Source organism: Sitophilus oryzae, unplaced genomic scaffold, assembly GCF_002938485.1.
Source record: "Sitophilus oryzae breed Bouriz unplaced genomic scaffold, Soryzae_2.0 scaffold_937_pilon_pilon, whole genome shotgun sequence".
In the NCBI taxonomy this organism is placed as follows: Eukaryota; Metazoa; Arthropoda; class Insecta; order Coleoptera; family Curculionidae; genus Sitophilus; species Sitophilus oryzae.
The window spans coordinates 1305383-1321856 of record NW_022147569.1 but is presented as its reverse complement, the minus strand read 5'-3'; the positions used below and the strand labels follow the sequence as shown (position 1 = coordinate 1321856).

The window sequence follows — 16474 nt, the reverse complement described above, 5'->3', positions numbered from 1 at the left end:
GAAAAGATCCAGTGATTTTCAAAATTTTAGCAAAAAATCATTTTTTTTTAATTTTCAAAGTAAAACAACTCCGTTATTTTGGACTTATTTGAAAAACGATAAAGAGAAAATATGTTTCTTTTATCGAGATCTACCACCCCTTAAAATATTTGCACTTATTTCTGGGACACCCTGTATACACGCTCGATAACAACTTCTTTTGTATACTAGGCCACTGTGCACAGGGTGTCCCATTTTCGTGTGTTTTATGGGGTTTCTTTTGTATGAGTAGAGATACAAAGATAAGACGCCACACACAGATTTGCCCTAGCCTTTTTGTTCTCTAAAATACAGGGCGAACTTGATTGTATTTCCCGACCTCCTTTGTATCTCGATTATCTTATAACTTATTGAAAAGGTGAAAACTGAGTTTCGTAGAGGTTTTACGCGTTGAATCCAATGGCGTAACTAGTTTTTTGTTGGGAGCTGCCATTTTCGAAATATGAGTCAAACTTATGTGTTTTTATATGGGACAACCTGTAAATTATCTTTATTATTTTATTTAGCTTGATAAGCATTATGAGCTGTGTAAAACTATAATATACTCTATACTTCTTTTCATTAATAAGGTAAGAAAATGCTTTATTTCAGTTTTTTTACATAAATCAACCTAGTTTAAAAGAATGTATTATTATTATATTTCATTTTATTTAATTTAAGCAGATACTTTTGCTTTCCATCGTTTTGTCTTATTAATAAACTGCACTGAAAATAAACTTGTGCAGCTTTTAGATAACACGCTGTTAATCAGAGTTATTGATATTTTTTGATACACATATGCAATTAGTCTACATACAGAAACAGAAACTAATAGCATGGAATAGCCAATAACCAAAATTTGACGTCGAATAAATTTTATTTGATTGTTTTTATTACCTTGATTTGTTTTATTTGATTTACCTTGCTTTCTTCATTTGAATAAGGCAAATAAGATAAAAAAATATATACAAGGTATCCCATTAAAAAAATAAGTTTAGGTCATATATCAAGAATTAGGGCTTCCAGCGGACATTTACTTAAATTCTACGTGAGCAAGTCTATGAAACTCGATTTTTACCTTTTCGATAAGTTATAAGATCACCGAGATACAAAGGGTGTCGAAAAATGCAACATTTTCATATTCGCCCGGTATCTCAGGATCTAAACAGGCTTTAGTTTCATAAAAAAAGTAGCACAGTAGTGATGGGCATTACCACTCTTTTTAGTGAATCGAATCACACGATTCAATTTATTCATATTGAATCGACTCCTACGATTCGTTCATTTGAACGAACCACATGCACAATTTACATTTCATAAAAACAAGAATCGTAACTGTCTCTACCGGCGATAATTTGGTAGGACAATTACTTAATGGACCAGAAAAAGAAATATACAGTTCTTTAATTTGTTTTTCAACACTTTATGACATTGACGTAATTGGATTGATATTTTACCAGTAATAAATTAATAATAATTTATAAATAACAATTTATAACTAATCAATCCAACTTATATATATTATTTATTAAAGACTTCTTAATACCAATTTAATATATTTGATATTTTTTATTTATTATACTATTGATTATGATTTAATAATCATAATCAATAGTATATAATACCGCATGATCGAAAAAAATGGCATCCGGATGGCTTGGAAATGAACATCTATGACATTCCCCATATAATTTTAGATATAATATGACAGCGATCTTTATTTTAGAATCATCGCTGACGCCGCGCGCCGTTTTTTATCACATTGAGCAGAGGCCAACAATATTTATTTGGAGTTGCATAAAAACACGATTTCGTCTCTTAGTCAGACATTTAATAGTCGGTAATATTATTTTAACAAAAATCTTAATGTAAAAATTAAATACCTTACAAATACTCCCGTACTAAGCACATCAGTATAAATAAGTTTTTTCTTGTAAATACCTTTCTTATCATTTGCATTTTATGCTCATGATGTTTGTTTAGCGCTTTTGTTCAAGTCTAAATATTGTTGCCTGCATCTATGTCTATATCACTGCCGTAGAAATGAACGATCGCATTGTGATCCGATTCAATTCTCACGATTCTTTTTTACGGCTCATCGTTGAAATCTTATGGATCCTTGCTGGCCACGATTCAATTGAACGTACCGTATTCTAACCAGTGAATCGAATCTCACTATTCATTTTTAATACTCGTTCAAATGAACGACTCGTTCAATCTTTGCCCACCTCTATAGCACAGCGATGTAAAAACCGCACCTTTATATCTTGACTCATTAACGAGAAATCCTGTAAAACACATGAAAAACACCCTGTATATTTAGTTGATTTTATATATTGGATATTTTTTGCTCAAGAAAGTTCTGGCAATTGGCATTTTTTTGTTTAATATCTTTCAGATTGAAAACAATATCAAAGAAAATTTTGAAAATGAAATTTGTACTGGCAACTGTAAAACAAATCTTACTTCAGACTGTTTGGACGAGCAACTCGAGGAAGAAACAAATGCAATAGTGAAAAAGAGAAGAAGGTCGATACCGCCAGAAGAAACAAAAGGAAATATGAATTCTACTAATGAAGTACTACATAAAAACATAAGGATGAACAGAAGAAACAAAAAAAGACTGAACGTCAAATTTCAGCTAAGAGGAAAATTGAAAATTAGTACCAAGCAAATTAACGTAACTTCATCGCATATAAATGGTACTATTACAGTAAGAAAAACTATTTTTACTTGTCCAGTAGGTTTTATACCAAGGAAAAATAGATGCGGTAAGGAAACTATTAAAAAATTAAATTATGAACTGGCACATGCATATCAATATACAGGGTGGCGCCTCTCTTACGCCGCAGAAGCTCCAAGGAGAACGGTAGTTAATATAAAAATGAAATTTTGGCAGCATATGTAGGTTAACTGAAAGCATTTTATAAAAAATATATAGAATTATACAGGGTGTCCCCAAAAAACACCCTATATATTAATTGATTTTCGGATTGTAGGAGAAAAATAAAAGTGAGTTTATTAAAGAAGCATATGCCTAAAATGTAAGGATTTTGACATATTTCACATTTTATGAAAAGGAAGAGTAAATTTTAAATTTCGATAATTAGTGGGGTGCCCAGAGACATTCCTCGGAATTCAATTACTGTAAATGTATTAATGTGAAACCTTCTGTATTGTGTTTTATAGATAAAATACTAAAATGTTTGCCCATTTTTTTTCGTTGCTTTTAATTTTTTATTTTATTAATTTTAGTAAATTCTTAATTATTTCTTTCTTAATATTTTAATTTTTCTAATTCTCTTTCTAAGTAAATTTATTGAAATAAATATATCTAATGCATAAGTTATACCTATTCTGCTTATATTCTAATCATTGAAATTTTGATTGAAACCGAATTATGCCGGGTGGCGCGTCATATACGACGCGGTTTTTGCAAGGAAAACAAGAGTTTGTATTGAAGTGAAATTTTGTGAGCTTATGTAAGTCAATTTAAAGCCTTTTCTAAAATTATGTAGAGTTCTACAGGGTGTCCCCCCAAAAAATTACACATCAAAGTTATGTTTTTTGTAATGGAACACCCTATATATTAATTGATTTTTGGATTCTAGTAAAAAAATAAAGGTTTGTTTCATTAGAAAAGTATATGACTAAAATGTATAGTTTTTTAAATACATTCACCGGCACGAAAAATGGGCACTTTGATGTATTTTAAAGGTTAATATATTTTATTTTATTGGGCCGATTTTGATGATTTTTTAAGCAGTCTGTTGCTAAATTATTTGACTTTTTAGTATCTTTTTCTAAATTAAAAATGAAACTCCCTATCTGTTAATTATACGAGGGAAAACAAAATGTTGATATTTTGGTGAAAGTTTGAAACACCCTGTGAAATATGTTAAAACAGCCAGAAATTTAAACATTATTTTATCATCTAGATACATCCTTTCTCGATGGTTTGTTTTTTGGTTCATCTCATTAGCTTTATTTTTGTTCGATATATTCGGTTTTAAAGAAGGCACTAACATTTTTTGCAAGTTTTAAATTAAAACTATACCTTTACTTTTGGGCCTAGTCAACACATCTAGTAAGTTCTAGTCCCGAAGCGGGCCTTCTTGACATAATATTTGCTTCATTTAATCTTCTTCTTGTAGTCCGTTAGTTAGTTTTCTTTCGTGACCGGGACAATTACTTTTTAAAAAACAACACAGAGACTTGATCAGTTTATTAATATGTTTGGTTGAACAGTACTAACAAAAAGATGAGAAAATATAAATGTAACTTATATTTATAGGCTTCTACTGCTGAGGTAGCAGTGACGTCAAAGGCGGGTGACGTACCCAGCTACGTGGATATAATTCCTCCCTCACAAGTGGAAAATTCTGGGGTTCGGTGCAGGATTTTCCTGGAGTGGAATTTCTTCTTTTTCTTCTAAAATTCTTCTTTTAAATTTGTTAAATATCTGACATTTATACAATATATAAATTAAAACAAATATAAATAAAACATACATTATAATAACCCAAATATTAATACTAGTTTCAAAAATAAATGGTTTAATCGATTCTAAATCATTTTCTATGATATTTCTAATAGGATGTATATTATTTAAATCAATAGAATCTAGATTTAATGGTTTTAATTTATTTATAGATTTTTCTGACATCTTTGTAAAATTAAATTTTGGCAATTGAATATTTTTATAATTAAATTTCGTATCACCTAAATTTTTAATCATTACATCATTGATTTTTATTTCGCAATCAGAATTTAATTCAATAATGTAACTTCCTAATAAAGGTATATTTTCACCATTACTTTGACAATACTGAATTGCAATAGTTTGTTTAGGACATATAACTATCCATTTATTTTGTTCAATTTTTTGAACTTTATTTTCCAAAATTTCAACAGGTGTTAAATGACAATTAGAAATAAATTTATTATATTTTAAAAAGTTCAATTTCACATGGATTATTTTGAGATATTTTAACTATATTAGAGTCTTTGCAAATAAATTCACTTGAGTCACTTCTTCACATTTATTGTCCAGAAACGCGTAATTCTGTTCATTAAATATTAAGTATTTTGCATTAGGTATTAATACATTTAGGGAATTATTATTTTTACAGGAAATGGGTAAAGATGATATAGATTATAACTATCATTTTCCACAATAGGTATTTCTAAAATAAAAATTATTTTATTTGCATCACTATAACTTTTAATATTTATAGTTTTTTCAAAAAGTATTAAATTTATAAGTTCAGGTTTAAAAGGTAGTTTAGAGTTCTTTAAATACTGTGAAACAGAATTTATTTCTTTTGAACAATTCGTCACTCTGAACAATAGAATTGTGAAATACGTTTATCTTAGCAAAACTTATGGCAGTTTCGATTTTTTCTAATATATCATAAATAATCTGATATTCATTGATTATTTGTGAAAGAGTAATTTGTAATAATAAATATTGATATGTATCAAGAAAATATGCTTCAGTATTATAAAGAATTGTTTCTAACATATCAATACGATGTTTAATTATTATTTGATTATTAGATAGATTTTTAATATTATTTTGGAAATTTTCAATTGATTTATCCAACATTGAAATTTGATTTTTAATAATCGTTTTTATTTTTAACTGATTGTCAGAAAGATTTTCAATGGCTTTATTATATTTTTCAGCATCATACTGATCTAAATTACCAGTTATTGATTTGATTATCGATCCCAGTCCATCAATTAAACCACGTTTATATCTATTATTATTAGCACTATATAAAGGATTAATTTGTTTAATTTGAATATTTATTTTAGTTTGCAATAAATTTGCTAAATTATAAGAGTTATAAAAATTATATTTGTATGTTTTTGAAACATTAGTATTATTTTCAAAAGCAATTTTTATTCTAAAATATTGATTTTGAATTTCATTAAATTGTTGAATTAAATTAGTTATATCAAATACTTGTATAAATTTCCAAGTGTCGATTTTATTTTGGGCGTTGCCTAATTTTAAGGGTAGTATTCCTGGGTTATCATTCATTCGGTGGTATTTTGGTTCTCCATAGGTGGTGGCGAATCTGAAACAACAGGTGGTTTCCTCAATTCTTGAATATGTAGTATTTCTTTTTTATTCGGATCTTTTTTCCGGGTTATTTCCACTCGATTCCTTTCTAACATTTTTGTTATAGTGTATGGTCCCAAGAATTTATTTTTTGATTTATTCCTTTTAAAGGGTTTAATTTATATACCGTCTGTCCTAATTTAAATTCATCATTTGTGTTTCCTTTTTACATTATGTTTAGAAACAACTTTCTTTTTGTTTATTTAGATCTTCCTTTACTTTTTTCATAAACTTTTTCTAGTTTTTGTTTATGATTTTGAGCATAATCCGTAAAATATTCTTTTTAGATTAAATATTTCATTTGGCTCTTGAGTTCGTATGGCCAAAAGTTAGTTCAAATGGTGTATATTTTGTTGAGCTATGTATTGTATTATTATAGGCAATAATAGCATAATCCATCAATCCTTCAGTTTCAGTAGGGAAACTTTCTTTCAGTAATCTTAGGTGTTCTATAATTGTGGAGTGAAATCTTTCAACTACACTGTTTGATTCGTGATGTAAGGGGGTGGTAAAATGTACTTTAATTTTATGTAAATTTAAAAGTTCTTTGACAGTTTCGTTTCTTAAATTCTGCCCCATTGTCTAAAATTATTTTTCTGGTATTCCCGCAAAAAGCAATATATTTAATTAAGGCATTTGCGATGTTTATTGCATTTTTCCAGGTATTTCAATTGCTTGTGCATATTTTGAAAATGCGTCAACTAGAGTTAAATACATTTTTGAATTATAATAGAATACGTCAATATGAACATTTTGAAAAGGCTTAGAAGCTGTTTCGGTTAACATTAAAGGTGAATAAGGTTTTTTCCTACAATATTTTGCGCGTTGACAGATGTCGCAACAATTAATATAATTTGTAATTTCTTTTTTCATGCCTATCCAAAAATAATTTCTTTTAAATATTCGAGAGTTTCACTTATGCCCCTATGATTTGTTTTCCCTTCATGATGATTTTTGATTAGTAAAATTTGTTCTTCTTTATCTATTACTGTATTTATTAATTTAGTGCAACGTATTAATTTTGGTCCCTTCTCCGAAAGCGTTCAAGATAAACTTTATTAAATTGTTTATAAAATTCATCTAAATGAAAATACATGTGATAAGTTTTACTTTCCACTGTATAATCCCTTAAAAATTCAAATATTAAATTATAGTTATTAGTTTTGGGAATTTTGACATTAATTATTTTATGATGTTGATAGTTTTCTTGATTAACAATTAATTTATTATGAAGATGTGGAAAAACTAATATTTGATTTGTTTTGTTGTTTATAATCTCTTCCAATATTGAAATTCCATCATTGGTAGTTTCCATGACGTTAGAATGCTGTGTAGTTAAATCCTCTTGTTCTTTTTCTTGTATATCTTCATGTTTTTGCTCTTGTTCTTCTTCTTGTTGTAACTCTTTTTTCTGAACTTCTTTCCTAGTTCTTGGTGATCTAATTTGTATATCTTGGAGAATTTTTATCTTTTCTTTTTCTTTAGTTTTATCTGTGTTCTTTTGGCTTGTTGAGGGTTGTTCTTCACGGTCAACATTTTCTGCTAGGTCTCTTAGATAATCAATAGGGTCGAATCCTTGTTCTTCTGTGTCTCCAGGGTGATTTATCATCGATTCATTTTCTAGAGCATTTATTTGAATTCTTGAAAGTGCGTCTGCATTGGTATTTATTTTTCCTTTTTTGTACATTATGTCATAGTCAAATTCTTCTAATTTTAAGCGCCATCTTACTAGTTTACTATTTGGTTCTTTCAAGTTAAATAACCATATCAATGGTCGGTGGTCAGTGTAAATGGTGAATTTTCGTCCAAATAAATATGGTCGGAAATATTTACATGCCCATACAATCGCAAGTAATTCTTTTTCGATTGTACTATACCGTGTCTCTGTCTCATTTAATGTCCTTGAAGCGAAAGCTATTGGTTTATCAGAACCTATTTGTCCTTGAGATAAGACTGCTCCTAAGGCCACATTTGAAGCGTCTGTTGTCAATATAAATGGTTTTTTGAAATCTGGATATTGTAAAATAGGTGCGTTAATTAATAAATTTTTACAAGTATTAAAAGCTGAAATAAATTCTTGATTATGAATAATCTTCGAATTTTTCTTTAGGCATTTTGTTAAGGGTTTCGTAATTTTAGCAAAGTTTTGAATAAATTTTCGATAATATCCCACTAATCCGAGAAAACTTTTTATTTCTTTAGGTGTAGTAGGTATTGGAAATTTTTTAATTGCTTCTATCTTGTCAGGGTTGGGTTTTACTCCTTGAGACGTTATGACATGTCCTAAATAATTTACTTCTTTACGTAAAAATTCGCTTTTATCTAACTGTACTTTGAAATTGGCTTTTCTTAATCGTTCAAACACTTTTCTTAGTCTTTCTAGGTGTTCTTGTAATGATGTACTAAATATTACGATGTCATCTAGGTAAACTAGGCATTCTTCGTTTTGTATTCCTCTCAAGACGTTATCCATAACTCTTTGAAACGTCGAGGGCGCATTTTTGAGTCCAAAGGGCATTCTTTTAAATTCATAATGCCCATTTTCGGTTGAAAACGCCGTTTTACATATATCTTCGGAACACATTTCTATCTGGTGAAATCCATTTGCTAAGTCCAATGTTGTAAAATATTGGCTGCGTCCTAACTTGTCTAATATATCAGATATATTAGGTAGCGGATATTTGTCATCTATTGTTTCTTCATTTAATTTTCTGTAGTCCACTACTAATCGCCATTTTCTTTTTCCTGATGCGTCCAGTTTTTTCGGGACTATCCAAATTGGGCTGGACCATGGTGATATAGAATCTTGAATAATACCTTGATCCATCATTTTATTGATTTGGTTACGTACTTCTTCTTTATGGACTTCTGGATATCTGTATGTCTTCGTATATATTGGTGTTTCATTTTTTAGATTTATTTTGTGCTGGATTTGGTTCGTAAAAGTTAAGGGTATTTTTTCACAATAAAATATATCTCTGTATTCAAAGCAAAGTTCTCTAATTGCTTTTTTTTCTTCTTGGTTACAATGTTCTAGGCGTAACTGTTTTAAATTTGATTTTAAAATGTTATCTTGATTATTGGATAGTGGTTCATCAATTTCCATTTTTTCTAAGCAGTTTATTTCTTGGATATTCAATATTTCACATTCCATAGGCTCGTTAAAAGTTATTTCGATAGGAACTATGTTGCTGTTGGTTACTGTTGTTAAAGCAAAATAATTTTCTACGTTGACAATTGCTTCTGGTGTTTCCACAGATTTTCCAAAATTTGTGTAATTTAATAATACTGTACCTTTTTCAATATTAACGGGAATTTTAACGATTTGTTTCGATCTTGGATTAATTGTTATATTATATGTACTATCGTCACATTCATAAATAATAGGTATTTTTATACGGGGTGTTATCAATAATTTACGGTTCATATCAATTATAGCTTTAATTTGCTCTAATAGATTTGTACCAATAATACCATCATATTTGTCACTAAATTTAAAAACATAAAATTTGTGTTTTTGATTTTCATTAAAAATATTAAAAATAGGTATGACAATAACTTCATTATGATAGGATATCATATGAGCTGATTGAATTTGAAAATCTTCAAAAAATATAGAATTCGGATAAAATTGTTTTACTAATTTAGGAGAAATTAAACTTTTTGAACTACCTGTATCTATTAAGAAATTAGCATTAAGTTCAGGAATAAAAATATGAGGTAGATTTTTTCTGTTAAGTGCATTAATATTAATTAAGTTATTTCCTTCATAGGTGGAGTCAAAGGAAAATTTACATTATCTGTGTCTGTGTTATTATTGGGAAACAAACACTCATTATTAAATTGTTCATTATTCAATTGTTCATTATATTCTTGTGTGTCATATGTCGTCGAGATATAATTATTAGAACTTGCATTTTCATTGTTACAATAATAATTATAATATTCTTGGTCAGCATAGTCTGGATATTCTTCGCAATAATATTGAGAACAATCAAAGGTTTCATTAGGATAATCATTCTGGGTCACTGGGTTAATGTTTTGAGAAAATAATAAATTTTGCTTGGGATGCATAACTGCATTTCTACCGGATGATACTTCCATGGGTTCTGGTTTTTGTATATTTTGATTTTTTATAACTTGACTAGATTTAAAAAATGGTTTTGGATTTTGATTAAAATTTTGTTGAAAATTACTCCTTTGAGGATAATTCATTTGTCTATTAAAAGGTTGAAAAGTTGGTCTTGGAAATACATTTGATCTCATTGGAAATTGGTTAGAATTTGGTCTGTTATTAAATGATTGATTATTAGGTCTAAATAAATTTTGTTGAGAATTATTTTTAAAATTATTATAAGGTGAAAATAAAGGTTTTTGACTATTTTGTTGAAATGGATTATTCTGAAAAGGATTATTTAGAAAAGGATTATTCTGAAAAGGATTATTATTCTGTAATTTTGGGAAAGAGAGATTGGAATTATTATTTTGGAAATTAATTGGTTTACTGAAAGGATTATCTACAGGTGTAAATCTTTGATTCAGTTGAAAAGTTTGATTGTTATTTACCAAATTTTGTTTATTTTGGCTATAAAGAAAATTTTCTTCTTCAATAACCAAACTCATAGCTTTTTCTAAAGTTTTTGGATCTCTTAATCGAATATTATTTTGTAATTGACCACTTAAGCCTCTAATAAAAGTTTTTAATGCTAGTTCTTCATAATTTGCTATTTTTATAGTGTGTTCAGCTGGGTTTAGACTTAACATATTTAATTTTGAAAATACTAAGGAACGTGCGTCTTGACACCTCATTCCAAAAATTATATGGAGTTTCGTTACGATTAGGTTTTAAGATAATCAAATCTTGAACAAGACAATCTAGATTTCGTTGGTCACCAAAGCTAAGATTTAATAAGTTTTTAATTTGATCCCATGAATTTAATTCATGAATACGTGAACCAATTAAACTCAATGCTCTGCCTGATAATCTTCCGATTATTGCACGCATTATAAAATTGTTATGTCCATCGTTTCCTTCTCTATAAAAGTTTGTTATTAAGCTTTGACACGTATCAATAAAAATATTTAAAGTATGTGGATTGCCATCATACACTGGAATTGTATCAATATATAATCTTAAAAATGAATAATTTATTTGAGAGGGATTTTGACATTGATTTTGAGATTGATTTGAAGTAGCCATTACTTGATCTAATATATTTTCTAGTTCAGAGTTAATAATTGAATCAGAAATAGTTCTATATCTGAGACTTTGTTCAAAACTATCTTTTTCAAAATGTCTAGAACTTAAATTTTGAAGCCTAAATTTATTAGTTATTTCCTCGATTTCACTATCTGAATCGGACATAAAATAAACTTAATCAAATCGTTTTTTACGAATAAAAATTAAAAATAAAATGGAAAATGGATATATATGAGAAAAGCAAAATACGAAAATAGTTTTAAAAATAAAAATAAAAGTAAATGCAAAATACGATATTAATAAGCAGAATATAAAAATACGACTTACAGTAGAGAGATGTACAGGGTGAGTCTAGCTACGATGTTCATTGAGTGCGATGTTTTCGGGGATGATTTTCGTTGATGATTTCGTTTTTCGGGTGATGATTTCGTTTTTCGGGTGATGATTTCGGTTTTTCGGGTGGTTTTTCGTTTTTCGTTGCTTCGTTTTTCGTTTCTTCTTAACCTAACTGGTGTTGGCTATGTTTGTCCTCGACCAGGTCCTTATTCTAAGCTGGTTTCGGCGATGCTTGTCCTCTGCCAGGTGTTGGACTTTCGGCGATGCTTGTCCTCTGTTCCAACGGTGTCTTTGGGCTGTTTCTTGCTTTTCACTGTCTCGATCCGTCCGTTTTGGGTTTTTACCAATTTAATCCGCGTTACGGGCACCAACTACGATTTTTGTTAGATGGCTTGGCAAATCCTACCGACTGCGCCAGTTTTCTTTCGTGACCGGGACAATTACTTTTTAAAAAACAACACAGAGACTTGATCAGTTTATTAATATGTTTGGTTGAACAGTACTAACAAAAAGATGAGAAAATATAAATGTAACTTATATTTATAGGCTTCTACTGCTGAGGTAGCAGTGACGTCAAAGGCGGGTGACGTACCCAGCTACGTGGATATAATTAGTTAATATTTACGGTCCTTAAGTGCAATTCATTATCAATTTGAAAAGCTGGCAAAAGGCGGTTTCTGAGCGATAAACTTACAATAAGTCGATCGTCTCGATTAGAAGTTCTCATGCGAAGGTTCCTAGAGGGGTCTAGATTGACGTCCTCATGGGCGTGGTCATAATTCAAAGACCATTTAGTATACTCTATAGTATTAAGGTATTTTTGGAACCGGAATTTTATAGCAAATTCACTGAACTCGAATAAATAAATGATATATATTTGACTCATCCTGTATATCTATAAAAATATTTTTGAAAGGTAACGTTAAGTTAACGTTAAGTTAACCAAACCAAACCATTAAACATATACACACACCGGAAAAGTCTAGGGATATTACAATTTTATCCAGCCATCGTCAGTAATTTTATTATTTGCATTTCTGATATAATAAAATTAAAATAAACAAATAGTTTACAGGACGTATTGGAAATAAAAATGCGAAATTTGCCGAATTTTTCAAATTTACCTTGATTTTTATTGACCTCAAAAAAATACACACATTTTTTAAAATTCTAAACTGTGAATTAAAAAAAAGATAAAACCATTTTTACCTAATAAAGGGTATAGCTTCCTCTACTGTTCATTACATCGTCTCTCCATGCTCCCGATCAGGTTGTCGATCTCTTCTTGAGGTACAGCCTGCCACGCTGCATTCGCGGCCCGAACCAGATCCCTACAAGTTTCACGAGGCATACTCATTCTCAAAATTCTTCTTTGGACCGCGTCCCATACGTGCTCGATGGGGTTGAGGTTAGGAGATTGTGCCGGCCAGGGTAAGATGTTTAATTGATGAGCATTGATAAACTCACTTACCACTCTGGCTGTATGAGGCCGTGCATTGTCATGCATGTGAATGAAGTTTCTCCCAAAATCATTGGCATATGGTAACACGACAGGCTCAAGAATTAAATCACGATTTGTGATTCCTGTTAGAAACCTTTCAAGAAAAACGAGATCGGTTTTTCGGCCTAACTGGACTCCTCCCCAGTCCATAACCGTTCCACCTTGATAAGGATGCACTTCCTGAACATGATCCAACCGAAGAAGATTTCCGGTTCTCTCCATACCCTAAGCTTTCTCGAATCCTGATGAATTCCAAAGCGTGACACATCCGTGAAGAGAACATTGGCCCATTGTTCATTCGACCACTGAACATGATCTTGAGCCCACAAATATCGTACCTCTCGATTTCCTCTCGTTAAGGGTTGAGCTCTCCAGGGGCGTCTGCTTCTAAAGTTAACCTCTCTTAATCTATTGCGAATAGTGTCAGGACTAACGGTTACATTATGTGTTTCCTGGAGAATTAAACTAAGCTCTGGTGCTGTAAGAGTCGGTCGGCGTCGAGCATTTAATTGTAAAAAATGATCTTGCTGAGGGGTAGTAATGCGATGTCGCCCTGTGTGCCTTTCAGCAACATTACCACTTTCACGGTAGCGTGCACTTAATCGCGATATTACACTTTGCGTTGTATTTAATGCTCTAGCTACGTCGATTTGGCGCATTCCAGCTTCGAGTATACCCATGGCCCTTAGCATTTCGTCTCTGTTAAGATGTCTACGCTCCATAATGTCGTTTAATACTAAACAGAGTTATTTGAATGAATTCTGGCCAGTTATCATAAAAAATAGCCAGTACAGGTTAAATTCGAACAATTGATGATAGGTACTTTTTATACATTTGACAAAATATGCACAAACACTTCTGCAAATATCCCAAATTTAGAAATAACTAATGTGACTACTTCGTTTCAATCGAAGTAGAAAGAATCGGCCTATAAATATGCGGTTGTTTATTCAAAACACTTATTTTTAACTTTAATAAAATGATATCCCTAGATTTTTCCGGTGTGTGTATTTTGTAAAAGGTTTGGAGTGAAAATCTCAAATAGGAATCCTGATACAGAGCTTTTCCGGAATACGAAGCCATCTTGTATGTATGCATTTGTATATGTGTGTTTATTTAAATACTAAAGTGAAAGCAACGAATTTAAATGGGTAAACTTTGTAATATATCTTATTAACAATACAATGAAAAAAGTTTTATAAAAATTCGTTCACAGTAAATGAATTCCGAGGTTTGTATCCCATAAGGGCTTACAGCACTCCGCTAAATAGCTACCTAAATTTTAGTTGATCTTGTATAGCCTGATATTTAATTACAGTAACCATTGTATGTTAAACCAAATTGAAATTTGACCCGAAAAGTTATACAGGGTGAGACAAAATTAATATGGAACATTAGTCACTTTTAAAAGCAAGTTACTCCCTTATTTTAAATGAAACACCCAGTATATTTTTCCGGTGTTCAATGGGGAATTTATATCTTTTCAAAATATTATTAAAGTTGCCTACCCCTCAGACAAAGATTTTTCTAGATATTTTAATTTTTATGATTTTGCGGGAGGTCACTCTTAGACGGCTATGTTGAAGTAACGTCAGACATATCGCAGCCACCTAGATTTTATCAAATAATAAAGATCTAATCGGATCAAGAAAATATCTAGGAAAACCTTTGTTTGAGGGATAGGCAGCCTTAATAGTATTTTGAATAGACATGCATTGTTGCCTTGATATATGTGGACTGTATAAATAAATGAACTGCACTTGTATAATATAACAACTATATTAATTTAAAGAATAATACTAAATTTAAGTGAACAGCAAATAACAACGTGGTAGTTGCACCAAGGAACAAAAGCAAAGTGAAAACTAATTTTTACCCGTCCCGCACCCTCGGACGGAGTTTAGGTACAGAAGCGCCGTTGCCACTTCTATTCCAACGGACATGAATTCATGGAATAAACCAAACTTAAAAATACATTGATTTACATTTTACATACGGGCTAACATACATTCTCCATTGAATATCGGAATAATATACTGGGTGTTCCATTTAAAATAAAAGAATAACATGCTTTTGAAGGTGGCCTATGTTCAATATTAATTTTGTCTCTCCCTGTATAACTTTTTGGATCAAGTTTTAATTTGATTTAAAGTACAATAGTAAATTTAATTACGTATTAGGCTATACCGGGTAAATTCCAATTTAGGTAGCTTTTATTGTAATTTAAAAATTGTTCTTTATTCTTTATTGCTAGAAAATGTCTCTCTCTTATAAAACTCACGTTTATTTTTCTCCCAGAATCCGAGAATCCAAAAAAACACAACTTTGATATGTATTTTTTTTGGGGACACCCTGTAGAACTCTCTATATTTTTAAAAAGTGCTCTGAATTAACCTACATATGCTCACAAAATTTCATTTCAATACAAACTGTCTTTCTCTTTGGAGGCTCCGCGGCGTATGAGAGGCGCCACCCTCTATTAATGTCGTTTTAATGGACCAAACATTTTAGAAGTATATTCAAAATAACTTAAAACGTGTTTTGTTGTTGCCAACATTACGTGGATAATTTTGCAATTTTCTATCAATTTTACTTTGTTAAGGTAATTATTGGTTTTCAGTTCAGTGTCCAAGAGGAGCATTTCATAATGGCACTTCTAATATTTGTCAAAGCTGTGATTTTGGCTATTATAATGATAAGTTAGGTCAAACCAATTGTACATCTTGTCCAGTTAATTATTCTACATCAAAGATGCGAGCTAAAAATTTTAAGGATTGCAAAGGTAAATTATTATAAATAAATAAATAAATAAATGCCTTGTAGCATTAGAAGTTATAAAAAAAATGATGGAATGTTTTTTTATAAGAATTTTCTTTTGGAAAAATTATTAAAACAACTAATACTATGCGACGGAGCTGTTCGCCGGTGAGCAATGGGTCGTAAGCTAGTGAAAATTAAATTGTAATACTTACGTCTTTATAATATACTGGGCGCCACTCAGTTTTCCATTTACTTTCGAAAACTTCTAAGTTGAGAACTGAGAAATCAACTTAGAATATAGGCATTACTTATTTTAGGAATTACACAAATGAAACGCTGAGATAAACTAATAACTAAGTATAATTAATAATTAAATGTTAAGTAGAATAAAATAAGACTATGAAAAATTTGATGTTTGAAAATATTTGTTGGTAAATTGTATGTATCAAAATAGATCACTCAAAATGGTAGTTATGTTAAATCTGCACGCTTCTGAATATTAATATTTTATTAATTATTCCGCAAAAAG

General features: G+C 30.2%; 1 protein-coding gene across 1 annotated transcript in view; it reads left to right on the top strand.

Annotated features, from left to right (window-relative positions):
• LOC115890945 (sushi, von Willebrand factor type A, EGF and pentraxin domain-containing protein 1-like) overlaps nucleotides 1-16474 on the top strand; it is an 89033-nt gene that overhangs the window by 35250 nt on the left and 37309 nt on the right. The window contains exons 14-15 of the mRNA XM_030911309.1: nucleotides 2417-2789; nucleotides 15806-15967. Coding sequence (XP_030767169.1) covers nucleotides 2417-2789; nucleotides 15806-15967 — 535 coding nt within the window. The remainder of the gene's footprint in view (nucleotides 1-2416; nucleotides 2790-15805; nucleotides 15968-16474) is intronic.